This window comes from Manis pentadactyla, chromosome 9 (genome assembly GCF_030020395.1).
Source record: "Manis pentadactyla isolate mManPen7 chromosome 9, mManPen7.hap1, whole genome shotgun sequence".
NCBI classification, from domain to species: domain Eukaryota; kingdom Metazoa; phylum Chordata; class Mammalia; order Pholidota; family Manidae; genus Manis; species Manis pentadactyla.
Window position 1 is genome coordinate 36773684 of NC_080027.1, and position 26476 is coordinate 36800159.

The 26476-nt window shown below is 38.8% G+C and overlaps 1 protein-coding gene and 1 pseudogene across 2 annotated transcripts in view; one reads left to right on the plus strand and one right to left on the minus strand.

Annotated features, from left to right (window-relative positions):
• The window catches only part of INTS4 (integrator complex subunit 4), a 159794-nt gene extending 142785 nt beyond the window's left edge, over positions 1–17009 (plus strand). For both annotated transcript variants that reach the window (XM_036895474.2, XM_057507195.1), the window contains 5 exons: positions 8645–8704; positions 10221–10380; positions 10608–10751; positions 14282–14402; positions 16610–17009. In XM_036895474.2, the coding sequence (XP_036751369.2) occupies positions 8645–8704; positions 10221–10380; positions 10608–10751; positions 14282–14402; positions 16610–16788 (664 nt within the window). In that variant the 3' untranslated portion in view covers positions 16789–17009. The remainder of the gene's footprint in view (positions 1–8644; positions 8705–10220; positions 10381–10607; positions 10752–14281; positions 14403–16609) is intronic.
• LOC118917509 (nucleosome assembly protein 1-like 1) lies at positions 3946–8600 on the minus strand (annotated as a pseudogene).
• Positions 17010–26476: the final 9467 nt, after the last annotated feature.

Here is a 26476-nt window from a genome sequence, read left to right on the forward strand (position 1 = left end):
TTTGATTATGGACAGGTTTTTTAATTTTTCTGTGCCTTGTTTCCCTGTCTGTAAAATGAGAATGTAGCATCTATCTCATGAGGTTTCTGTAAGGAATGAATGGGATAATACATGTAAAAGCACTTAGCATGGACTTGGTACATAGCAAGAGTGCCATCTGATAAGGAGAGTGTCCATATTTAATTGATTCTAAAATGCACATTAAAAATTTTTAACTTCTCTGAAATCAGATATTTTGATAGTTTGTCATAGTTTGATTGAAAGTATTTTTTCATTGCTTGGTGTTTCATAAAATAAAGGTGCATCTAAGGAATGATGGTATCATAGATTTGATAACAGTGTGGTACTTACGTAACTCATTTGTAGATGGAAGACTCATTTGATGCTTAGTGTGGCAGTTGTGTCAGCCTTAAAGTGGTATGGAGAAATAAATAGGATTGTTTAAGTGAGCACTGAAAAATACTAGGTCAGGAAGAACATTCTAAGTGCTGTTTTTTGTGTGTCTTTTTTTGGTAGCATTAATCTACAATTAGATGAGGAACATTGTTTACTAGGTTCCCCCCTTCACCATGTCTCCCCAACAACCCCCGTTACAGTCACTGTCCATCAGCATAGTAAGATGCTGTAGAATCACTTCTCTGTGTTAGTGCCGTATCAGGCAGTGATTTAATCTTAGAGATATCTATGCAGTCATTTAACAAATGTATAATCCTTATTTGTCAGTTACAGCTGAGAAAAACAGGTCCTTGTGGTGGCATCTATGCCTTTTTATTCACAGATGTTATTTTTCAGTTTATATATGATTATTGTGAAAATTTTAAATATTATAGATTAAAGGCTCCCTGACAATCTATCTTTTCTAAAAGAACTGTGAAGCAGACTTTCCCAAAGATAAACATATGTAGATGATAAGTGTGTATCCATTAACATAAATGAAATCATAATAAACTTTGTACTGTGTCCTTTTTAATTTCATCCAGTATTTTATCTTTCCATGTCACTGTGTAAAGACTCTAGTATATTACCCGTGCTGTATAATATTTTCCATTTGTATACATTCCTGCTTTATTTCTTTTCCGACTTCTGCTGGATCAGTTGTTTTCTTTGTTTCTTTCTTCTTCCAGGGGTTTGAAAGCTCTATACCCTGCTTCCAATCTATTCAAGTGAAAGGCAGTAGAACAGAGGTTAAGAGAGGTATGGTGGCTTGTTGCTTGGATTCAGATCTTGACTCCACCTTTTGTAAACTTAGTGACCTTCAACAAGTTACTTAAAACTTCTGTGCTTCAGTTTGTACCCCATAAGTTAAACTGGGATAATAGTACCTGCCTTTCCTTCATAGGGTTATTGTAAGGATTATTGAATTATTATATGTAAAGTGCTTAAAATACTGCCTGACACATTCAGAGTAAACACTTGGTAAATATTAACTCATGTTAGTTGTATAAGTAGTATTTTTACTCTGATAATTTTAATAGACATGTTGAACTTACATTTATCAGCATAAGAAGTTAAATAGAATTTATCATCATCTCTACAAGAGTACCTCACATCAAGATGGAAGTTTTTGTGTGGTTTTGTCTCATACTGTACTAAGTAATTTAGAATGTAGCTTCAGCTTATTATGTTTTTATAATGTATCTCTTATTTTAAGAGTCTTTTCTTAAAATATGCATTAATCTTCATAAATACATTATCAAAATTACTTAGCTTCAACATACTCACCACTGTTCTTTGTATGCCATGGCTGCCTATTAAAATTCCTTGTTTTAATTTGCTATTTATTTGACAGGAACACTTTCTCTACTAATTTTTTTGGGGGGATAAGTATAAGTAATACCCGCAGTGAGACCCTGCACGTCTGGCACTGCCTTTCTCTTTTGCTCTTCATAAACGAAATTCTTCCAGAGCTCTCTAAATACTGCTCTGCTGCCTTCAGCATTTAATGTTACATTAGGATGTCTGATGCCAGTCTGGTTCTCTTTCCTGTGCAGGTAGCTTATTTTTCTTGGTTCAAAGCTGTAAACTTTTCTTTTTCTTTTTAGAATCCAGGGTGTGTCTAGATACGTGTTTTCTTTCAGTATTCTTACTGACCTTCAGTGGGACTTTGAAGTATCAACTCTGTTTTTAGCTCACAGGTTGTTTTTCACTCCATTGTTTCTTTAATTATCTTTTTAATTCATCCCCTCCAGTCTCTCATACTGGATGTTGCATCTTCTGGATCTACTTTCCCTAAATCTTTTCTGACTTATTTTCCATTTCTTTTTTTTTTATTATTAATGATATCATTAATATACAATCACACGAACAAAATTGTGGTTACTAGATTCTCCCCATTATCAAGTCCCCACCACATACCCCATTACAGTCACTGTCCATCAGCATAGTAAGATGCTAGAGTCACTACTTGTCTTCTCTGTGTTATACAGCCCTCCCCGTGCCCCCCACCGCTACATTATGGGTGCTAATTGTAATGCACCTTTTTCCCCCCTTATCCCTCCCTTCCCACCCATCCTCCCCAGTCCCTTTCCCTTTGGTAAGTGTTAGTCCACTCTTGGGTTCTGTGAGTCTGCTGTTGTTTTGTTCCTTCAGTTTTTGCTTTGTTCTTATACTCCACATGAGTGAAATTGTTTGATACTTGTCTTTTTCCGCCTGGCTGATTTCACTGAGCATAATGCCCTCTAGCTCCATCCATGTTGTTGCAAATGGTAGAATTTGTTTTCTTCTTATGGCTGAATAATATTCCATTGTGTATATATATATATATATATATGTGTGTGTGTGTGTGTGTGTGTGTGTGTATATATATATATATGTATATATATATATGTATATATATATATATACATATATATATATATCCCACATCTTCTTTATCCATTCATCAACTGATAGACACTTAGGTTGCTTCCATTTCTTGGCTATTGTAAATAGTGCTGCAATAAACATAGGGGTGCATATATCTTTTTGAATCTGGGCTCCTGCATTCTTAGGGTAAATTCCTAGGAGTGGAATTCCTGGGTCAAATGGTATTTCTATTTTTAGTTTTTTGAGGAACCTCCATACTGCTTTCCACAATGGTTGAACTAATTTACATTCCCACCAGCAGTGTAGGAGGGTTCCCCTTTCTCTGCATCCTCGCCAACATTTGTTGTTGTTTGTCTTTTGGATGTTGGCCATCCTAACTGGTGTGAGGTGATATCTCATTGTGGTTTTAATTTTCATTTCTCTGATGATTAGCAATGTGAAGCATCTTTTCATGTGTCTGTTGGCCATCTGAATTTCTTCTTTGGAGAAGTGTCTGTTCAGATCCTCCACCCATTTTTTAGTTGGGTTATTTGCTTTTTGTTTGTTGAGGCTTGTGAGCTCTTTATATATTTTAGATGTTAACCCCTTATTGGATATGTCATTTATGAATATATTCTCCCATACTGTAGGATGACTTTTTGTTCTACTGATGGTGTCCTTTGCTGTACAGAAGCCTTTTAGTTTGATATAGTCCCACTTGTTCATTTTTGCTTTTGTTTCCCTTGCCTGAGGAGGTATGCTCATGAAAAAGTTACTCAAGTTTATATTCAAGATACTTTTGCCTATGTTTTCTCCTAACAGTTTTATGGTTTCATGACTTACATTCAAGTCTTTGATCCATTTCTAGTTTACTTTTGTGTATGGAGTTAGAGAGTAATCTAGTTTTATTCTCTCACATGTAGCCGTCCAGTTTTGCCAAGACCAGCTGTTGAAGAGGCTGTCATTTCCCCATTGTATGTCTATGGCTCATTTATCATATATTAATTGGCCATATGTGTGTGGGTTTATATCTGGGCTCTCTATTCTGTTCCATTGATCTATGGGTCTGTTCTTGTGCCAGTACCAAATTGTCTTGATTATTGTGGCCTTGTAGTAGAGTTTGAAGTTGGGGAGCCATTTCTTTGTTTTTCTACTCTGCATTCTGAGTAAACTCCTCAGTGTGCTCTTTTTTTTTTCTCGGTGTGCTCTTTTAATTTGTCACTTCAGTTTTCATCATTTTTCATTTTAGTATTCTTTGTTCAGTTGATTTCATTATTACTGTTTACTTCTAAGTGTGCTTTCTTCTCTGTACCCTTTTCGTAGCACTCTATCAGTGCAAAATCCTTTCAGATCTCCTCTTTAATCTCTTTGAGGTTACTTATTAGAATTGTTTTTAAGAAGGTTTCTGTGCTTTCTTCTCTTGGTTTTATCTTATTGAGGTTTGCTTGGTTTCCTTTGTAGCTCTGGATTATCCACATAAATACTTATAAATGAAAGTCTAGCTAGTTTAATTTGGTAATTAGTGTAGGATCCTCCAACAGTTGTAGGTCAATGTTTGATCTCCCATAGTTGGCCTCTGTCTCCCTGCTTTCCTTCTTCACACCAAGGAAAAAGTGGGGGTTCTTAGTGTCAAGGCCTACTTCATTGTAGGTTACCTCTCTGTTTTGGGCTTTGGAGAGAGTTCCCAAATCTCTCTGTATTTTACTGCTTAGAAGCTCTCCAAACTAGTTCTACATAGCAAGCAAAAAAATGGCAGTGCTTGGCCACTTCTTTCCTTTGGCCCCTGTTTAGCTAGAGATCTCGCTTCTAGCCCGCTCACCCCTTGAGGTCTTGTCAGGTTAACCTCACTATCAAATTTCACTTCCACTTCTGATAGTTTATCAGAGTTAAGAAAGTTTCCAGTGCTATGTATTTTTTAGAAAAAGTGCAAATGAATGTTGCTTATAGAGTGAGTTTCCATTTGTTATTTCTCATTTATTTATTTATTCAATGCAATTTTTTTATATCTGACATTTTAATTTTAGGCTACAAAAATAAAAACAAGCAACAACAAAAAGCTTGAAATAAGCTTGTCAAATGATGTAGATTCATCCTTCCCATGGAAGCAGAAGGTAGACGATCCTGCTTCCCTGCTGCTCCCACTCTGCTGAGTTTGGATCCTTCTTTGAGTCACAGTCTGGGTCATTTTCCTGAACTCTTTCTCTGCCCCCTTCCTCATCATTTCTTCACCTTCTTCATCATAATTGTCATCAGCATTCTCAGTAGCTTCTCCTGGGAAGTATAACACTGATACTGGGATTATACGGTCCCGTAAAAAGTGACAAATTTCAAATTCTGCAGCAAGGATGACTTCCGCAGCAGCATCCGGATGTCCACTCTTAGGAACTTCAGGAAAATTAAAGAGTGTTTGAAACTATTTTGGTCACAGTACAAACTGTCCCACATTCCTTGGGTTTCTGCTCCTTAATGGGTTTCAAAGTGATATTCTTTCCTTTTTTCCAATCCATCTGGCACCCTGTACAACCCATAATTTCTGGTTCATGAAAAGAAAAGGAATCGGCATCATTGGGTTGGGTTCTGACCTCATCTTTATATGGCTTTTTCAGTACTTTGTTTGTGAAATATTTACTGGGATCAGTGTGAAATTCTAAGACAAAACGTAGAGGCTGGCCAGCATCTGAGAACTCACTTTAATGTCTTTCAAGTACTTCAGAATAGGTTCATCATGTTCCTGAGCCATATCACTGAGGAACTCAAACAGTCAACCAAAATTGAGGCATTCATTCCCTTGGGGGGCTTCTTTTCCTTTGTCTTTCTCTCATCTTCAATTCGGCCTTTTCTTTCAGCTCCTCCAAAATTTCACCGTCTTCATCTGGTTTCCATTCACATTCTTCTTCCTTAGGTACATAAATTGCCTTAATGCTTTCAAATCACTTATTAAATATAAGCTGATAGAGAACAGCATACTTTTTTCAAGATCATGGACTTCCTCACAGAATTTGGCTTCTATCTGTGCACATTTAACTTGAAGGTTTTTGAGAGCATTCACTTGTCTGTTAACTACCAGGCAAGTTTCTAATGTATTGTATCCTCTTGGTATTTCTACCAGTCCATCAAGTCTTAATGAGCTGCAAGAATCTGAGGACTTTGCATCATCTATTCATTCAGCTGATGTACTCTGATTTCTGTTTCTTCACCAGTTTCTTTTACTTGTTCAACATCATCCAAATCTTGATCAAGGTCAGACTGTTCTTTGTTGTCACTGCCATGTAAGACCTTCAAATACCAGCGGGCAGCATGCAGAGCCAGGAGGCTGCAATGGCACAGGCAGCGACTCCACAGCAGCAGTGGGAGGAATGGGAGGAGCTGCAAAAGCCAACAAACATTTATTAAATAACAGCTTGTGTCAAGAAATAGATGATGAATGATGCAAAGTCCCTGTTCTAATGGAGCTTATAATTTAATAGAAGTTATTAAGATCTCTGACACCGTTCTCTTGCATGTTTTTATATAAGGAAAGAGTATTTGTCTACTTTCTTTACTGGAACCTTACTTCTCTGATGAGTAATATCTTAATGAAAGTAAGTGGAAGTTCCACACAAAAATTACAAATAATAAAAAGAAAAGGTATAGAGATCAAAAGGAAAAAAAATCTGTTATGTGATTAGTATGTTACATCAGCCTAGCATGTTGCTTGGATTATTTAGGTATGCAAAAAGATTTAACTGAAATGAAATACTAAGGACTATGAGATCAAAGAAGCAAAAATAGAGACGAAAGGATATAATCTGTGTCTGGGCAAAGTAGTAATAATGCCTTTTTGTCTTCTATGTAAGAATTTTACCTTTGGTTAGCTTTATAGGTCTGTTCCCTGGAAACCTGAGGATGTCAGCTATATTACTAGGTAACACTGCTATGGTAAAAATGATCTTTGAGAAAACTGCATGTAGACTAGCAGGAACTGTCAATGAACTATAATTGTCTGATGTACACACCATAGCTTTGGTCTTCATTGAATGTAGTGATTTTGAAACTGGGTATATCACTTGTGGGGACCCCAAAAGGTATGCCTTGGAATTGTTTCAAGAGATATTAGCACCTATGAAATGCAAAACAAAACCAAAATGAGATATCACCTCACAATAGTGAGAGTGGCTAATATCAGTAATACAAGAAATAGCAAGTGTTGGCAAGATGTGAAGAAAAGGGAACCCTTCCACACTGTAGTGGAAATGTAAATTGGTGCAGCCACTGTGGAAAGCAGTATGGAGGGTTCTCAAAAAACTGAATATAGAAATATTGTAAGACCCAGTAACTCTACTTCTGGGAACTTACCCAAAGAAAACAAAATCACTAATTTAAAAAGTATATTATGCACTCCTGTGCTTATTGCAGCATTATTTAAAATAGCCAAGATGTGGAAACAACCTCAGTGTCCATTGATAGATGAATGGATAAATAAGATGTAGTACACATACACAATGGAATATTACTCTGCCATAAAAAATAATGAATCTTGTCATTTGCAACAGCATGGATGGACTTAGAGGTTGTTATGCTAAGTGAAATAAGTTAGAGAAAGACAAATACTTTATAATTTCACTTATATGTGGAATCTAAAAAATAAAACAAAACAGAAATAGACTCATCAACATAGAGACTGTTGGTTAACAAGGGGAGGGCAGTTAAGAGATAGGTGAAAGGAAAAAAAATCAGTGAGAATTGTTTGATATCTTGACCTGGTGATACATGAGTGTATACACATGTCAAAATTCATCAAGCTATACACTAAGATTTTGTGCATTTTATTGTATTTACCTAAAAAAAAAAATCAATTTTGGGAGAATTGAAAAAAAAAAAATAGAGAACAAACTAAATGATACCATAGGAAACAACCAAACAAATCCAGAAGGTGCAACATTCTGCAGCGTAACTGTTCCATCTCTTCAACAATTTATTGTAATGAAAAAGCCACTACTCTATGAAAAGAAATTTCTTGGTTTGAACAGTCCACCTATAAAATGCATTTTCAGGGCAACTGAAGATATTTAAATAGAAATGGACTGAGTATAATATGAAAATGTATTGCCGTGGAGAGGTGGAGATTATTAAATGAAAAAAGCAAGTCACAGAACAGTATGTATATTACAATTTCTCATTTTGGTTACCAGATGCACATAATGTGTATTTATGTACAATGAAAAGAGATATAGAAGGATTATACCCTAAGGTGTTAGCACTTGTAATCTTTGGAAGTAGAAATGTATATATTAGTTTTATTTTTGCCTATCTTTTTTTGTGTAATTTCTTATAGCATATATGCTAATTTTATTATAAAAGTTCATTTTACCACAAAAAGAAAAGGAGAGAGAGAGAGATTAGCATCTATGGAGTATGAGGCTCCAAAGCCAGGATGGTCTCCACACTCATTTGATATAGACCTCATCTCATTGCACCAGAGCTGTCAGATGCCAAGCCCCTGGGCAATTATGTGGACTGCTGAATGGTCTGCTGCAAGGACTCCCATGGAGGAGAACCTTGACTGCACTGCCTATAGGCTATGCTACTGTCTTCTATCCTTAGTGAATCAGGTGTTAAGTGTGGCCTGTGATAGTCTTTGATTTTGAATGTTCATTGAGCCTAATGGGCACTGCAGTGTTTTAATCATGTCTTGAGATCCTGGCAAGTATTTCCCCCTAGGTCCATTAGGAGTCCTCTATTTCTCTTAGAGACAATTTTTGTAGTGTAATATATTCATTCTCCTTTTATGTAGGCTCAGGTTTCTGGGACTTTGATCCTCACACCTTATTTTGCATGTTACACAAGCAAATATTGTGTTTTCTTTTTGTTTTTTATTCAGAGTTGACCCCTTATTTGGGATGTGTGAAAAATTTTTGCAGGAAGTGGACTTTTTTCAGAGGTAAGCATTTCATCACCCTCTATCTTGCTTATCTTGGTTATGCAGAGAATAGCACTTACAGAGCAACAAGGACAATCAAAAGCCAGAATCCTTGGTTAGCCCGTGCAGCCAAGCTATGATCTATTAAAATGTGCCCATGTTGTGTATTTTCTTTAGTGTTATATAAACGTCTTTAATTAGCTAAATGTGTAACAACAGAATTATAAAAACATCAAGAATCATTTGGGTTTAGCACTCATCTGGGCCATAAAATGACAAGTGTTAGGTGGGAAAACTTATAAACTCTTGTTGAAAAATCACAACTTTCTGTTTACATATTTCTCTATAATGTACAAAAATAGTTCTGTTTGAAGTAAATCAGTTAAAAAGATGCAGTAGATGAATGGATGGCTTGGCAAAGAAGTGTAAGTTGAGGTAGTAAGCAGACCTGTGGCGTGCTGGGAGTATAATACAGGGAGGAAGGCTTTTATAGGATTTTTAAGTCTTAATATTTCATTTTTCCACCCATTATCTACCTCTGTGACACCTCTGATTTTCCAGAGTTCCTCATCTGTTGTTTAGAGCTGCATGTTACTTCTTTTCTTTAATTCTCTTTTCTTTTCACTTTAAAAACATTCAGTTTATTTTTGGAACTGGGTGAAGGGTGCTGGGGAGAGTGCAGCAGAGTGCGGCACTCTGGCCTCTCAGGTGGGGTGCGGCAGTCTGGCCAGTGACTACGGGCCCCCTTCCCTCTTCCCCCCACGCCCAGGAGCTTTCTCCTTGCCTGCACTTCAGAGAGGTGCCCAGGAGGTGTCTTTACCACCCTGTCTCCAGGTTTCCTCTCTCCTCCACCAGTGAGCTGGAGGCCCTGAAATTTGTTTCCACAGCCCTCTTTTCGTGTGCTGCTCTGGGGAGAAAGAGCGTCTGTTCGCCACAGCTGCCTCTCTCTGGCTCACATTATTTAATTCAGCTTCTGAGACCCTGCAGTGATACCACCTCCTTAGTGAAATATTTTTTTAACCCTTTCCATAAGGCAGAAGCACTGTGGACTCAGTCGGAGCTGGGAATAAGTTAACTTTTTAAAGCCTCCATGCAACATCATTCTCTCTGAGTCTCAGTGTTACTATCAATGACTATAAGCCCTGATAAGATAGGCATTTTCTTCTCTTTTGCTAACTGTTATGTCCCAGTATATAGAATAGTTCTTAGTCTTGGTAAGTCCCAAAGACATATTTGTTAAATTAGTTAATGAATCTGTAATGTGAAAATAATAATTTTGGCAATGCAGAGGACTGCTGGGAGGATTAAATGAGATAGTAAAACACTGCAGTGTATGCCTGGCACATAGTAGTCAATAAATAGGGCTGTCAGGAGGATCATATCACTGAGGCATTATTATCTTGATGCCTGGCTTTCTCAGTCAGGAACCATGAGCTCCTCCAGTTCATTACTTTTCCTTCCTTGGGTCATGGCAGAATTTTGGGGTTCAGTGGGTGGTGATTGACTGCAAGTAAGTTGCTTCTGTTTGTTCCTCCAGGTGTTTCATTGCTGATTTGCCCCAACTGCAGGACAGCTTTGTGGACAAACTTCTTGACCTTATGCCCCGACTCATGACATCCAAACCTGCAGAAGTGGTCAAAATCCTACAGACCATGCTGCGGCAGAGTACCTTCCTGCACCTCCCACTTCCAGAGCAGGTCAGGAAGTGCGAGGATGTGTCACTCATAGTCCTTCAGGACAAGCCTATCCAGCCAGTCAAAACTGCTCACCTAGGTGATCTTTACCAGTGGTGGGTTAAGGCCCTTCCTCTGATTGGCTCCCACTTGTCCACCCCTTAGCTAAGGAGACAGAAAGGCAAAGATCATGTATTGCTGCCTAGGGACGACCTGGCTTTAAAATCATCCTGTTTTCTTCTTGCTTACAGATCCACAAAGCCTCGGCCACCATCATTGAGCCAGCGGGCGAGTCCGACAACCCTTTGCGGTTTACATCTGGGTTGGTGGTGGCCCTGGATATCGATGCAACCCTGGAACATGTGCAGGACCCTCAGAGCACTGTAAAGGTCCAGGTCTGTCAGGTTTTGGTCCCCATGGAGCTTCTAGGCTGACCTGGTATTGAGCATTTACCTGTAGCATCCCTGTAATTTCTACTTGAGGGACAGAAACTGGAGAGGAACAAGAGATGAGTCTTCATGGAAATGAGCCTGGGCATGACTCCCATCTCCACTGCTGAGTGTGGTCTTGAGCAAGTCACTTGATATTCTGCACTTGATTCTACACTAATAAATAGTAATAGTTGACATTGAAATGAGATGATGCATATAAAGCCTCTGGTATCCAGTTAAGGGTTCACTAAGTGACAGGGCCCTTTCTGTTCATTCCTATAATGTGAAGTTAAGGCTTGGTCTTTACAGGGCTACAGGCAAATTATAATAAACAAGTTCTCTTCAGGCTGTGGATGGATCACCTTGTTGAACAAAATTTATAGGTGGGTAAAAGCAATTACTCAGGGGGTGTTTTTCCCAAGTTGGATAGATGTGTTAGAGACACACGAGAGATGGAGTAGACACTAATCAATTTAGACAGTCTGCACGTAAGCCCCACAGACTACTACCTATTACCCACCCACCCACCCATCCAACCTTCCTTCCATGCAGTAATACTTACTTTATTGTACATGCTAAGTGCTAAGGTTAAAAACGTCAGGATGTCAGAATTCCTGCCCTCAGGATGCTCAGTTTCAATGAGACACAGGCAAACGGACAGGCAATTATAAACCAGAAGTTCAGTCATCAGTTCAGACTGCACAGGATAAGTTAAGAATACGATGGTCTTTTATTAAATACCTGATTGCTCACCCAATATAGGCCTGACTTTGGGAGCACATCAGCAGCACTGCCTCCTGAAATGAGACATAAATGTTTAAATGAGCTGATCTATTTTCAAGACTAAGAGACTGGTTCAATGAAATGATGGAACAATAAACCAACAGCTTCTGGACTGTGAAACTTCTTGGAAGTGTCAAAGGCAGGAATGAAGGAGAGCAGACTCTGCCACCCCAAAATATACCTCTTTGGCATAAGAATTATGTTGGGGGGGGCGTTATTTTTGAGACTGCAGACACAGGAGAATCTCTAAAACAGAGTTGAGGTTGCTCTTTTGTGAGGGAAATTTACGTTTAGAAGGGAAACCTCCATTTCTAAGCGTGTCTCTCTCTGTACCTTGAAGAGAAGATGACTAAATCTCTAGAAACTCTTTATCAAAGAAGGTGCCAACTTAAATTTGTCTAACAACCTTACCCTTGTTTATAGTGCTTTACCTGGTAACCTTACATCACCAGTTCTGCCTCTTTTTGTTTTTAGCTGAAGATGGTATTTTAAGGTGATGGGTCGGGCCATTTTAAAGAGTTATTCAGTTTCTTTGGGTATCTCCCATGTTTCCAGGAAGTATACCTATTATTAAACTTATGTCGTATTTGTTTTGTGAATCTGTCATTTATTACAGCAAGGTCTTAGACAGAAACCTCGAGGGTAGACGGAAATTATTTTTCCTCCCTTACAGGGTGTTAAAAAAAATTCAACTAAGTAAATTTGAGATCTAAGTGGCTTTATTAAACAGTTCATGAATCAGGCAGCACCTACCAAGTAGAGAAATGCTCTTGAGGAGCTGTACAAAATGGAAAGTTTTAATAGGAGGTTGGGGAAAGAAGTTGTTAGAAAAAGAAAAAGAATGGTTTAGGCAAGACTACCCTTCCATAGGAAAGAAAGGAGGTCTTATCGTGCAGATTACCTCATCTTTTAGGGGCTGAGAAGGGCCCATGTGACAGATTACCTCATTAGTGCTGACCAAAAAATTCCTGATTTACTGTTCAAAGGTTGCATTCCTGGAATATGTTGAAATTACAATTTAGTCTTGGTTGGGGGGCACAAATGCTCTATTTGGCCTTATTTTTTTAACAAAGGGTTATTTCCAATTTTTGGGTATTACAAAATATTCTGCAGAACGCACACATTACATACACACACACAGAATCCTAGAGAAAGGCAGTTAATTTGGGGGATAGAGGGTATGGTGGAAGCTAAGGAAAAGACTGTGGAGATACTAGTGCTTGCAAGAAGTCTGAAAGGATGAATAAGAGCAAAGGCTAACAGTTAAAGAAGCTATTTAGGCAGAAGGGATGTGAGTAAAAGTAGGGATACAAGCACTGGTAGTCAGTATAATCAGAGTATAGAAAAATAACCTGGAGCTGGCAGGGAAGGCTTTCTGGAAGAAGTGAGAGTGAATCAGGCCCTGAAAATGGTAGTATTTGCCTATGATGACAGTAAAGGAAAACCTCTGATTTCTTGGAAGAATTATAAATCATGAGACCTACAGAAAACTAATTCTGAGCTGGCTGTGAAGTTGTGCTGCAATTTTGTTCTCCACATTAGTGCTTCTCTGCCCCAGCTGTGTTTCAGAGATGCTCAGAAAACATGAAATAGTACTGATGACGCACAGGCTTCATCTGACACCAGTTCAGAGAGTAGGGCCCATGGATGCCAGCATTTTCTTTCAAGAGCTCATAGGTGATTCTGATGTGCAGCCAGGGCTAAGAACCACTGTTTCACATTGTCCCTAGAAAAAGTTCACTGACCGACTGAACATAAATGAAATTGCAGGCAGGTTATTTAAGGGTCATCTGCTAGACTCTACTGAAAAATCGCTTCTGAAGCAGCTCCACTACATGCATGGTCAAACTGGATGCCCGGTAGGTGGGGAGGGGGGGAGCTCACTGCCCGGTAGGAGGACAGCTCAGATGGGAGAAAAGCACTGTAGCCCAGCAGCCAGGCCTCAAACACTTCTGTTCTGCATGGATGAAAGGAGATTATGGGGCAAGTGGGCTGATACATGCCTCCCAGAATTGAAAGACCAGTGTGGTTCCCCACTTTGCCTTTATCAATATATTTCCATAGATCAGGTCTGTGTGGTTCTAGGAAAAGCTTCATTTGTTACTTTAGTTCCTTGCACACTGTGCAGGCCCTCTACACAGATAGCTGTGAGGTGTCCCTGGGATGCTGAGGAAAGAATTCTGTGGCATTTTGTGGGATGTAAGAACTGGTCAGTGATTTAAGCAGATCCCTTCACTGAGCACTGCTTCTGAAGAAAGAGAGAAGTAGCTTCCTAACCACTTGTAATCTAATGGAGAGAATCCAGTTACAAAATTACTCTTAATGCCTGATGGTTGGTGATAGATGCTGGGCCATGATACAAAATTCAGAGCCAGGGAGGAAGTCCTCTTGATGGGGGTGGCTGGAAAGGCTTTTTACTTACGATTAATGTTTTTACCTATTCTTATACTTAATAGAGGTACTTTATTCCTATTACTCCCTCACCATGAATTCAAGAAACATTTGGCAAGCACTGCTTCGTGCTGGGGCAGGGGGGTATAGAGATGTCGGCAGTGTTGCCCCTCTCCAGGAGCACAGGAGCAGTTTTGTATGGAAGCTAGTGACATCTTTTCTTTTCCTTCTGTTTTAGGGTTCACAGCAGATGTCATCAGCAATTTTGTTAAAAGCTCATGGCTCTTCTGCCTCTTTTTCTCATTTCCATCACCTATTAGGTCTTATATCCAGATGGCCAGGCTCAGATGATCCACCCCAAGCCAGCAGACTTCCGGAATCCTGGCCCAGGGCGGCACCGGCTTATCACTCAGGTGTACCTCTCCCACACTGCCTGGACAGGTAAGGAGTTAGGGCTTGGATCACACCCATCCTTGGGCATTTATTTGGGTTTTTGCAGTTTGAAAAATACATGGTTGAATCAGTCCTGCTAGGTATTGTACTTGATTTCTTAAGGAGCTTGAAAGCTTAAACTGAACACATTTACACTAATTTGCTGGATTGCTTTGATTGCATGAAGCACCTGGAAGGTATATGGGGGACTACAATAGAATGGAGTATCATGGAGAGAGTCCTGGGCGGGGCGCCAGGAGACTCTTCTTGTCCTGACTCTACTGCTCACTTGCTGTGTAACTTTGGACAAGCCACTCTCCTTTCTGAATCTGTTTCCTCACCTTCAAATTGAAGGTAGTAATTCTTAATTTGCTAGTTCTGAGGATTGCTGTCTGGAAATTAAAGTTTTACATTTCTTACCAAATATAAAATCATTCTCTCTTTATATATGAACAGTTCATTCATTCTCCCAGAACAAAAGAGATGAACCTGTTACTGCCCTCCCCTCCCACATGGGCTGGTGTGTGGGGAATGCAAAGTAGGATGGTCTTTCCATGCTTTACCCTCCCCATACAACTGAGTAGAACCTCAGGAATCTGTGAAAAGATAGGGAGACTGTGTAAGTATTTTTTTTAATTCTCAAGAATAAGATGGGAGAGTACAAGTGTAAGTGACATTATACTTCAAGCCTATAAGGCTGCTTTGGATACTTTAAAGAGACTCAGTCTGCAGAGCCTGATGTCATCAGCAATTTTGTTAAAAGCTCATGAAGTAGCAGGGAGAATTGGTTTTTCTGGTATTTCCTAAATTGCTGAAGATGATTCAGAAACATGGTTACTGGAGAAGGTGTTTAATGCTACCAAACTGGGTTTATTTTAGAAATAGGCAGATACCTTCTGGAATTCTTTTCATTGTGTTTTTAAATACAAGTGTAACTATTTAATGCCAAATTATTAATGGTTACCCCCAATCATTGGGTGTAAAGTTTTCACAAAGAAGTAGTACTGTTGAATGGCAGGGCAGCCCCTTTGGGGGCCTGTGATTCCTCGGGAGAAGTATGGAGGTGACCAGGAAGATGTCTGGGAGGTATTGAGAAGTCCTGGCACCTCTGCCCTTGTTTGCTTAGATCTATCCAGCCCTCATCCCTGCACTGGGAACTTCTTAGCCTTGGGGTCATCCTTAATACTTGCACATTTTTTTCCAGTTACATGAAATTAAGGAGGATATCCCAAGCTTATTCTGTTCTTGGTCTTTGTACCTACCACCAGGTTTTTCTGAAATTCTCCCCCTTCTTTATAGAAGCCACATGGTTAACAGAAAGATTGTTTTAATTTATAAACTGCGTTCAAATTCTGTCACTGATGTGGATTTACACAGTCACTTAGACTCTCTCAGAGCTTTGAGACTTTTATGGGATTGTGACGGTCTTTCATGGTGTGGCAGGGTAAGAACTCTGGGGGTTACATGCTTGGCACAGAGCAAGGTATCCTATTCCAGAGCCTTGCTGGGCTCCCTCCTCAATACTGTTACACACATGATTAGAGCATATCCTGCCACCACTGCAGTTGTTTCTGTCTCCTCAACCAAATGGTCAGCAACTTGAGGGAGGTCTTACTAGGGCCTGCCACATGCACATTCCAGATCAGTATCTCAGCATCAAGTTATAAAAGAACAAAAGGTTTAATGACATGACTTTAGGTCCCTAAAATATGTTCCTGTTCACTGGTGAGAAATTTTTGTCAGAGCTGTTTCCTAATGAAATGCTGCTTCTCCACTATGACAAGAATCCATGATGTATGCAACCTCGAGCCCTGTGGTCTGACATCAGCTGCACAGGAAAAAGTTATCTGGGCATGAGAATCAGCCGTATGCATGCCTCACGTAGCTCTCTTGAGGCTTGAAGACCTCTATAGAAGGGTTTTGAGTTTGCTCTTTGATCATCTTGGCAGCCATGGCTGTGAGCTGCAGGGAGCCCACAGAGACAAGGAGGTGGTGGAGAAGCAGCACAACTGCAGGCTCAGGCTCAGCCTCACAGGATTCAGGCTGGGAAAGTGTTTTTGTTTGCTGAGTGGGAAGGGTTGAGGACTGATGAAGAACTATTCTTGAACCCCTACTACTTACATGTTTGCATTTTTTATGTTGCTTTCGCTTGACATTTCATCCCAATTCTTATCAGTTGACCAGTCATAGAGGATTTCTTTTCCCTTTTTTTTCAGAACCATGCCAGGTGGAAGTCAGGCTGCTGCTGGCTTACAACTCCAATTCACGAATCCCAAAATCCCCCTGGATGGAGGGTAGCGAGGTGTCACTCCAGGTGGAAACCAGCATTGAGGGTACCATCCCTTTCAGCAAGTCTGTAAAAGTTTACATAATGCCCAAACCAGCAAGGCGCTGAGTCACCAGCAGTCTTCACAGTCTTGGCCTAGGAGGTCCTTTTTTGGGTATCAGAGTGAGCCAGAAGCCCAGAGCACCTCACCTGGAACTGGCGTATACACATAAGGAGAAGCATGACCCTGAGAGGATCTTCTGGTATCAAACGCAGGAGAAATTATTTTGCATTAAAAAACAAAAACACTTCAAGTCTGTACCACTCAAATAAAGTCGAGAAAACACCCAGCTGTTCAAGTTTCTGATCCTTAAAGAAAATTACATGGCTATAGGTTCAACATTTGGATTACATGGTTACATGCCTCAAGTGTGAAACACAAAGATCCAGTATTTTAGCCATCTCCAAAGAATCTCCTTGTTTCTTAAAGCAGTAGTCTGCTTGCCAGGGCTGATAGCTGTGCTTTTTCACCATTGCCAGTTCCTCAAATGGCCGTAGGCATCCATTATCTTGGATGAAAAGCTCCTTCCCTAATTCAGGCAACAGCAGGGCCAAGGACTGAATGAATAGGTGGAGAATTAACTGTTTTCATCCCTGAGGGAAATTCTTTTAACCTTTTTTTAGTTTTTTTAATAATTGATACACAGTCTTATTTTAGTTTCAAATATACAGGACAGTGGTTCAGCAGTTACCCATATTATTAAATCCTTACCCCCACTAGTACAGCTACTATCTATCAACGTAGGAAGATTAGAGGATCATTGTTATGCCCATAACCAACCTACATTTTGATTAGGAATTGTTGTGCCCCTTAATCCCCCTCATTCTCCCTACCCACCCACCCACCCCAACCCCTCCCGATGGTAACCACCAGTCCCTTCTGTTAATGAGTCTACTGCATTTTTGTTCATTGTTTTACTGTTTTTTATTAAGGTATCATTGATAGACACTTTTATGAAGGTTTCACAAGAAAAACAATGTGGTTATTACATTCACCTTTATTGAGTCCACCCCATACCCCATTACAGTCACTGTCCATCAGTGTAGTAAAATGCCACAGAGTCCCTATTTGTCTTTGAGCTACACTGTCTTCCCTGTGACCCCACACACACCATGTGCACCAATCATGATACCCTACAATCCCCTTCTCCCTCCCTCCCCACCTGCCCTTCCGCACCCCTCCCCTTTGGTAACCACTAGTCCCTTCTGGGGTCTGTGAGTCTGCTGCTATTTTGTTCCTTCAGTTTTGCTTCGTTGTTATACTCCACAAATGAGGGAAATCATTTGGTATTTGTCTTTCTCTGCCTGACTTACTTCACTGAGCATAATACCCTCTAGCTCCATCCATGTTGTTGCAAATGGCAGGATTTGCTTCTTATGGATGAATAGTATTCCATTGTGTATATGTACCATATCTTCTTTAGCCATTCATCCAGTGATGGATACCTAGGTTGCTTCCAGGCTATTGTAAAAGTGCTATGTGTTTTACTTTGTTTTTATACTTCACAAATAAATGAAATCATACGGTATTTGTCTTTCTACACCTGGCTTATTTCACTGAGCACAATACCCTCTAGATCTATCCATGCTGTTGAAAATACTGGATTTCTTTTCTTTTTATGGCTGTATAATATTCCATTCTGCATATGTACCACTTCTTTATTCATTCATCTTTTGATGGACACTTAGGTTGCTTCCATATATTGGCTGTCGTAAATATGGCAGCAGTAAACATAGGGATGCATATGTCTTTTCATATGGGATTTTGTTTTCTTCAGGTACATTTCTAGAAGTAGAATTGCTGGGTCAAATGGTATTTCTATTTTTAGTTTTTTGAGGCACCTCCATCCTTCTTTCCCCAGTGGCTGCACCAATTTACATTCCCACCAACAGTGTAGGAGGGTTCCTTTTTCTCCACATCCTCGCCAACACTGATTTCTTGTCTTTTAGATAGTGGCCATTCTGACTGATGTGAGGTGATAGCTCATTGTGGTTTTGATTTACATTTCCCTGGTGATTAGTGATGTGCAGCAGCTTTTCAATGCCTGATGGCCATTTGTATTTTTTCTTTTGAGAAATATCTGTTAAGGTTCTGTGCCCTTTTTTCAGTCAGATTATTTGTGGGTTTTTTTTGGTGTTGAAGCATATAGACCTATTTATATATTTTGCATGTTAACTTCTTATGAGGTGAATTGTTAACAAATCTATTCTATATGGTAGGTGTGTCCATTGCCCTATAGAAGCTTTTTAGTTTGTTGTAGTCCCACTTGTTCATTTTTTTATTTGTTTCCCTTGCCTGAGAAGTTGTGTCCAGGGAAAAAATGCTCATATTTATGTTCAAGAGATTTTTCCCTATATTTTCTTCTAATATTTTTAGGGTTTCATGTCTTACATTCAGGTCTTTGATCCATTTCAAATTTACTTTTGTGTATGGGGTTAGACAGTGATCCAGTTTCATTCTCTTACATGTAGCTGTCCAGTCTTCCCAACACCAGCTATTGAAGAGGCTTTTTTCCCATTGTATAGACATGGCTTCTTTATTGTATATTAATGGACCATATATGTGTGGGTTTATATCAGGTCTCTCTTTTATGTTCCATTGATATATGGGTCTGTTCTTGTGCCAGTACCAAATTGTTTTGATTACTGTAGCTTTGTAGTAGAGTTTTAAGTCAGCAGAATCCTCCCCACTTTGTTGTTTTTCAGCACTGCTTTGGCTATTCAGGGTCTTTTGTGATTTACATATAAATTTTAGAACTATTTGTCCTAGTTCATTTTTCAAAAAAATGCTGTTGGAATTTAGATAGGGATTGCACTGATTCTGTAAATTGCTTTAGGCAGGACGGCCATTTTGACAATATTAATTCTTCCTATCCATGAGCACATGATAGATTTCCACTTATTTGAGTCTTTTTAGGTTCTCTTATAGTTTTTAGAATACAGGTCTTTTACTTCCTTGGTTAGGTTTATTCCTAGGTATTTTATTCTTTTTGATGCAAGGGTAAATGGAACTGTTTTCCTGATTTCTCATTTTGCTAGTTCGTTGTTAGTATATAGATATGCCACAGATTTCTGTGTATTAATTTTGTATCCTGCAACTTAGCTGAATCCAGTTATTCTAGTGGTTTTTTGGTGGAGTCCTTAGGGTTATTTATGTACAATATCATGTCATCTACAAATATTGATAATTTCACTTCTTCCTTACTAACTTGGACACCTTTATCTCTGTGTTGTCTGATAGTCATGGCTAGGACCATGAGTACTATGATTAATAAAAGTGGTGAGAGTGGGCATCCTTGTCTTGTTCCTGATCTTAGAGGAAGAGCTTTCAGCTTTGACCATTAAGTATGATGTTAGCAATAGGCTCATCATATATGGTCTTTATTATGTTGAGGTACATACCTTCTGTACCCATTTTGTGGGGGGTTTTATCATGAATGGATGTTGACTTTTGCCAAATGCATTTTCATCATCTATTGAGCTGTTCATGTTGTTTGACTGTTTTTGCTAATCGATTTTTGAATATTTTACCACCTTTACATCCATGTAATACATCCCACTCGGTCATGATAGATGATCTTTTTTTTTTTTTTTTTTGAGAGGGCATCTCTCATATTTATTGATCAAATGGTTGTTAACAACAATAAAATTTTGTATAGGGGATCCAATGCACAATCATTAATCAACCCCAAGCCTAATTCTCAACAGTCTCCAATCTTCTGAAGCATAATGAACAAGTTCTTACATGGTGAACAAATTCTTACATAGTGAATAAGTTCTTACATGGTGAACAGTGCAAGAGCAGTCATCACAGAAACTTCCAGTTTTGATCACACATTATGAACTATAAACAATCAGGTCAAATATGAATATTCATTTGATTTGTATACTTGATTTATATGTGAATCCCACATTTCTCCCTTATTACTATTATTATTTTTTTAAATAAAATGCTGAAGTGGTAGGTAGATTCAAGATAAAGGTAGAAAACATAGTTTAGTGCTGTAAAAGGGCAAATGTAGATGATCAGTTCTGTGCCTGTAGACTAAGTATTAATCCAAGCTAGACAAGGGCAACAAAACATCCACGGATGCAGAAGATTTCTCTCAAAACAGGAGGTCCTAAGCCTCACCTCTGTTGATCCCCAATTTCTCAGCTGATGGCCCCCCTGCAACTGTGCCTGTCTTAGGTTGTTCCTCCCTTGAGGAATCTTACCCGTCTCTGGCTAACCAGTCATCTTCCGGGGCCATACAGGGAAATGTAAAGTTGGTAAGTGAGAGAGAAGCAATATTGTTTGAAAAGGTTAGCTTTTTACTTCTTTGCAGATTTATGCCCTGTGGGTTTCATGCCCAGCATTTGTCTTGAGGTATCTTTAGCACTTGGAAGAATTATGATACTCAGTAACTTCGATATGAGGCACGAATTCTATCTACTTAAGGACTGTATTTAGGAAGGAAGAAGAAAAGCTATAGAAGTAGCAGATGGAAGAAAACATGGGAAGATTGATTATTTCTTTGACATATCTTCTTGTAGAGTAACATAAGCATGTATAGGTTTTAAACTACTAATTAAATTGCGCTCACACATTAACATAATAGAAATACAGCTACATAACCAAAGCAGACCTACAATTACCAGCCATCTCCAGTGAAACCAAGAAAACCAGTTAGGCACCCTAGGCATTTGTGAAAACTTACCAATGATATGATGGATATTGTCTAACTGAATTTGAATAGTTTGAGAAAAATCAGACAAATTAAAACAACACATTCCTGGGAACTGTTCACATCCCATATGTTCTTTTAACAGTAGATAGTCTATAGTCGCAAGATTTTGGAGCACTGCAACTTGCACTTCTCCTAATTCTTGGTTGAGTTCCGACAGTATAGATCCAGTCAAATTTGTTGTTTTACTGTATGCACAGGCCAGCTTAAATATCTCCTTCATTCCAATGGCAAGTCCAGGAACCGGTGGGATGAGTGCAGCTACAACTGCAACAGCGCCAGGATCATTGTTGAAGTTTTTTGATGTTCATCTTCTGGAATGACTCTTCCAGAGAATGTTGATGTTGGAAGTTCTTCTTCATATCGTATCTTAATTCGTTTTCTGGGTAGCCAAATTAGGCTTTGATCCTCTGTATAAACACAAACAAACCCTTTGCCCACACTTTGATATGCCCTTTATACCATTGTGAAGAACTTATTAGAGATCACCACACAGGAACTGCTTTTTTTTTTTTCTTTAAGAGAAAGGAATATTATCAGAAAAATGTATTTCCATAGCTGATCATCTGAAACCCTTTAAATGATCAAAATTAAGGATATTTAAAGCATGCATTAATCATTGATTTACAGTTAGTTTTATCCTATCAGGGAGTAATCCCCCTTTACTTTTTTTTTTTTTTTGTTATCATTAGTCTATAATTACATGAACAATATTATGTTTACTAGGCTCTCCCCTATACCAGGTCCCCCACACAAACCCCTTTACAATCACTGTCCATCAGCATAGCAAAATGTTGTAGAATCACTAGTCTTCTCTTTGTTGCACAGCCATCCCCTTTCTCCCACCCCCCTTTATGCATGCTAATCATAATACCGCCTTTCTTCTCCCCCTCTTATCCCTCCCTACCCAACCCCCACCCATCCTCCCCAGTCCCTTTCCCTTTGGTACCTGTTAGTCCATTCTTGGGTTCTGTGATTCTGCTGTTGTTTTTTTCCTTCAGTTTTTCCTTTGTTCTTATACTCCACAGATGAGTGAAATCATTTGGTATTTCTCTTTCTCCGCTTGGCTTATTTCACTGAGCATAATACCCTCTAGCTCCATCCATGTTGTTGCAAATGGTAGGATTTGTTTTCTTCTTATGCCTGAGTAATATTCCATTGTGTATATGTACCACATCTTCTTTATCCATTCATCTACTGATGGACACTTAGGTTGCTTCCAATTCTTGGCTATTGTAAATAGTGCTGCGATACACATAGGGGTGGATCTCTTTTTCAAACTTGAGTGCTGCATTCTTAGGGGAAATTCCTAGGAGTGGAATTCCTGGGTCAAATGGTAAGTCTATTTTGAGCATTTTGATGTACCTCCATACTGCTTTCCACAATGGTTGAACTAATTTACATTCCCACCAGCAGTGTAGGAGGGTTCCCCTTTCTCCACAGCCTCGCCAACATTTGTTGTTTGTCTTTTGGATGGCAGCCATCCTTACTGGTGTGAGGTGATACCTCATTGTGGTTTTAATTTGCATTTCTCTGATAATTAGCAATGTGGAGCATCTTTTCAAGTGCCTGTTGGGCATCTGTATTTCTTTTTTGGAGAACTGTCTGTTCAGTTCCTCTGCCCATTTTTTAATTGGGTTATTTGTTTTTTGTTTGTTGAAGCGTGTGAGCTCCTTATATATTTTGGACGTCAAGCCTTTATCGGATCTGTCATTTACAAATATATTCTCCCATACTGTAGGGTACGTTTTTGTTCTGTTGATGGTGTCTTTTGCTGTACAGAAGCTTTTCAGCTTAATATAGTCCCACTTGTTCATTTTTGCTGTTGTTTTCCTTGCCCGGGGAGATATGTTCAAGAAGAGGTCACTCATGTTTATGTCTAAGAGGTTTTTGCCTATGTTTCTTTCTAAGAGTTTTATGGTTTCATGACTTACATTCAGGTCTTTGATCCATTTTGAATTTACTTTTGTGTATGGGGTTAGACAATGGTCCAGTTTCATTCTCCTACATTTAGCTCTCCAGTTTTGCCAGCACCATCTGTTGAAGAGACTGTCATTTCACCATTGTATGTCCATGGCTCCTTTATCAAATATTAATTGACCATATATGTCTGGGTTAATGTCTGGATTCTCTAGTCTGTTCCATTGGTCTGTGGCTCTGTTCTTGTGCCAGTACCAAATTGTCTTGATTACTATGGCTTTGTAGTAGAGCTTGAAGTTGGGGAGTGAGATCCCCCCTACTTTATTCTTCTTTCTCAGGATTGCTTTCACTATTCGGGGTCTTCGGTGTTTCCATATGAATTTTTGAATTATTTCTTCCAGTTTGTTGAAGAATGTTGTTGGTAATTTGATAGGGATTGCATCAAATCTGTATATTGCTTTGGGCAGGATGGCCATTTTGACGATTTTAATTCTTCCTAGCCAAGAGCATGGGAAGAGTTTCCATTTGTTAGTGTCCCCTTTAATTTCTCTTAACAGTGACTTGTAGTTTTCAGGGTATAGTCTTTCACGTCTTTGGTTAAGTTTATTCCTAGGTATTTTATTCTTTATAATGCAATTGTGAATGGAATTGTTTTCCTGATTTCTCTTTCTATTGGTTCATTGTTAGTATATAGGAAAGCCACAGATTTCTGTGTGTTAATTTTGTATCCTGCAACTTTGCTGTATTCCAATATCAGTTCTATTAGTTTTGGAGTGGAGTCTTTAGGGTTTTTTATGTACAATATCATGTCATCTGCAAATAGTGACAGTTTAACTTCTTCTTTACCAATCTGGATTCCTTGTATTTCTTTGTTTTGTCTGATTGCCCTGGGTAGGACCTCCAGTACTATGTTAAATAACAGTGGAGAGAGTGGGCATCCATGTCTAGTTCCCGATCTCAGAGGAAATGCTTTCAGCTTCTCCCTGTCCAGTATAATGTTGGCTGTGGGTTTATCATATATGGCCTTTATTATGTTGAGGTACTTGTTCTCTATACCCAATTTGCTGAGAGTTTTTATCATGAATGGATGTTGAATTTTGTCAGATGCTTTTTCAGCATCTATGGAGATGATCATGTGGTTTTTGTCCTTCTTTTTGTTGATGTGGTGGATGATGTTGATGGATTTTCGAATATTGTACCATCCTTGCATCCCTGGGATGAATCCCACTTGGTCATGGTGTATGATCCTTTTGATATATTTTTGAATTCAGTTTGCTAATATTTTATTGAGTATTTTTGCATCTACATTCATCAGGGATATTGGTCTGTAATTTTCTTTTTTGGTGGGGTCTTTGCCTGGTTTTGGTATTAGGGTGATGTTGGCTTCATAGAATGAGTTTGGGTGTATTCCCTCTTCTTCTGTTTTTTGGTAAACTTAAAGGAGAATGGGTATTATGTCTTCTCTGTGTGTCTGATAAAATTCTGAGGTAAATCTGTCCGGCCCGGGTGTTTTGTTCTTGGGTAGTTTTTTATTACCGTTTCAATTTCTTTGCTCGTAATTGGTTTGTTTAACTTTTGTGTTTCTTCCTTGGTCAGTCTTGGAAGGTTGTATTTTTCTAGGAAGTTGTCCATTTCTTCTAGGTCTTCCAGCTTGTTGGCATATAGGTTTTCATAGTAGTCTTTAAATAATTCTTTGTATTTCTGTGGAGTCTGTCGTGATTTTTCCATTCTCATTTCTGATTCTGTTGATTTGTGTTGACTCTCTTTTTCTCTTAATATGTTTGGCTAGAGGCTTATCTATTTTGTTTATTTTCTATTTGTTTATTTGCTATTGTTTTATTCTTCTCAATTTTATTTCTTCTCTGATCTTTATTATGTCCCTCCTTCTGCTGACTTTTGGCCTCATTTGTTCTTCTTTTTCCAGTTTCAATAGTTGTGATGTTAGACTATTCATTTGGGATTGTTCTTCCTTCTTCAAGTGTGCCTGGATTGCTATATACTTTCCTCTTAAGACTGCTTTTGCTGCGTCCCACAGAAGTCGGGGCTTTGTGTTGTTGTTGTCATTTGTTTCCATATATTCCTTGATCTCTATTTTAATTGGTTCGTTGATCCATTGATTATTTAGGAGCATGTTGTTAAGCCTCCATGTGTTTGTGAGCCTTTTTGTTTTCTTTGTAGAATTTATTTCTAGTTTTATACCTTTGTGGTGTGAAAAGTTGGTTGGTACAATATCAATATTTTGGATTTTGCTGAGGCTCTTTTTGTGGGCTAGTATGTGGTCTATTCTGGAGAATGTTCCATGTGCACTTGAGAAGAATGTATATCCTGTTGCTTTTGGATGTAGAGTTCTATAGATGTCTATTAGGTCCATCTGCTCTACTGTGTTGTTCAGTGCTTCCGTGTCCTTACTTATTTTCTGCCCGGTGGATCTATCCTTTGGGGTGAGTGGTGTGTTGAAGTCTCCTAGAATGAATGCATTGCAGTCTATTTCCCCCTTTAGTTCTGTTAGTATTTGTTTCACATATGCTGGTGCTCCTGTGTTGGGTGCATATATATTTAGAATGGTTATATCCTCTTATTTGACTGAGCCCTTTATCATTATGTAGTGTCCTTCTTTATCTCTTGTTACTTTCTTTATTTTGAAGTCTATTTTGTCTGATATTAGTACTGCAACCCCTGCTTTCTTCTCGCTGTTGTTTGCCTGAAATATGTTTTTCCATCCCTTGACTTTTAGTCTGTGCATGTCTTTGGGTTTGAGGTGAGTTTCTTGTAAGCAGCATATAGATGGGTCTTGCTTTTTTATCCATTCTATTACTCTGTGTCTTTTGATTGGTGCATTAAATCCATTTACATTTAGGGTGACTATTGAAAGATATGTACTTACTGCCATTGCAGGCTTTAAATTCATGGTTACCAAAGGTTCAAGGTTAGCCTCTTTAGTATCTTACTGCCTAACTTAGCTCGCTTATTGAGCTGTTATATACACTGTCTGGAGATTCTTTTCTTCTCTCCCTTCTTATTCCTCCTCCTCCATTCTTCATATGTTGGGTGTTTTGTTCTGTGATCTTTTTAGGAGTGCTCCCATCTAGAGCAGTCCCTGTGAGATGTCCTGT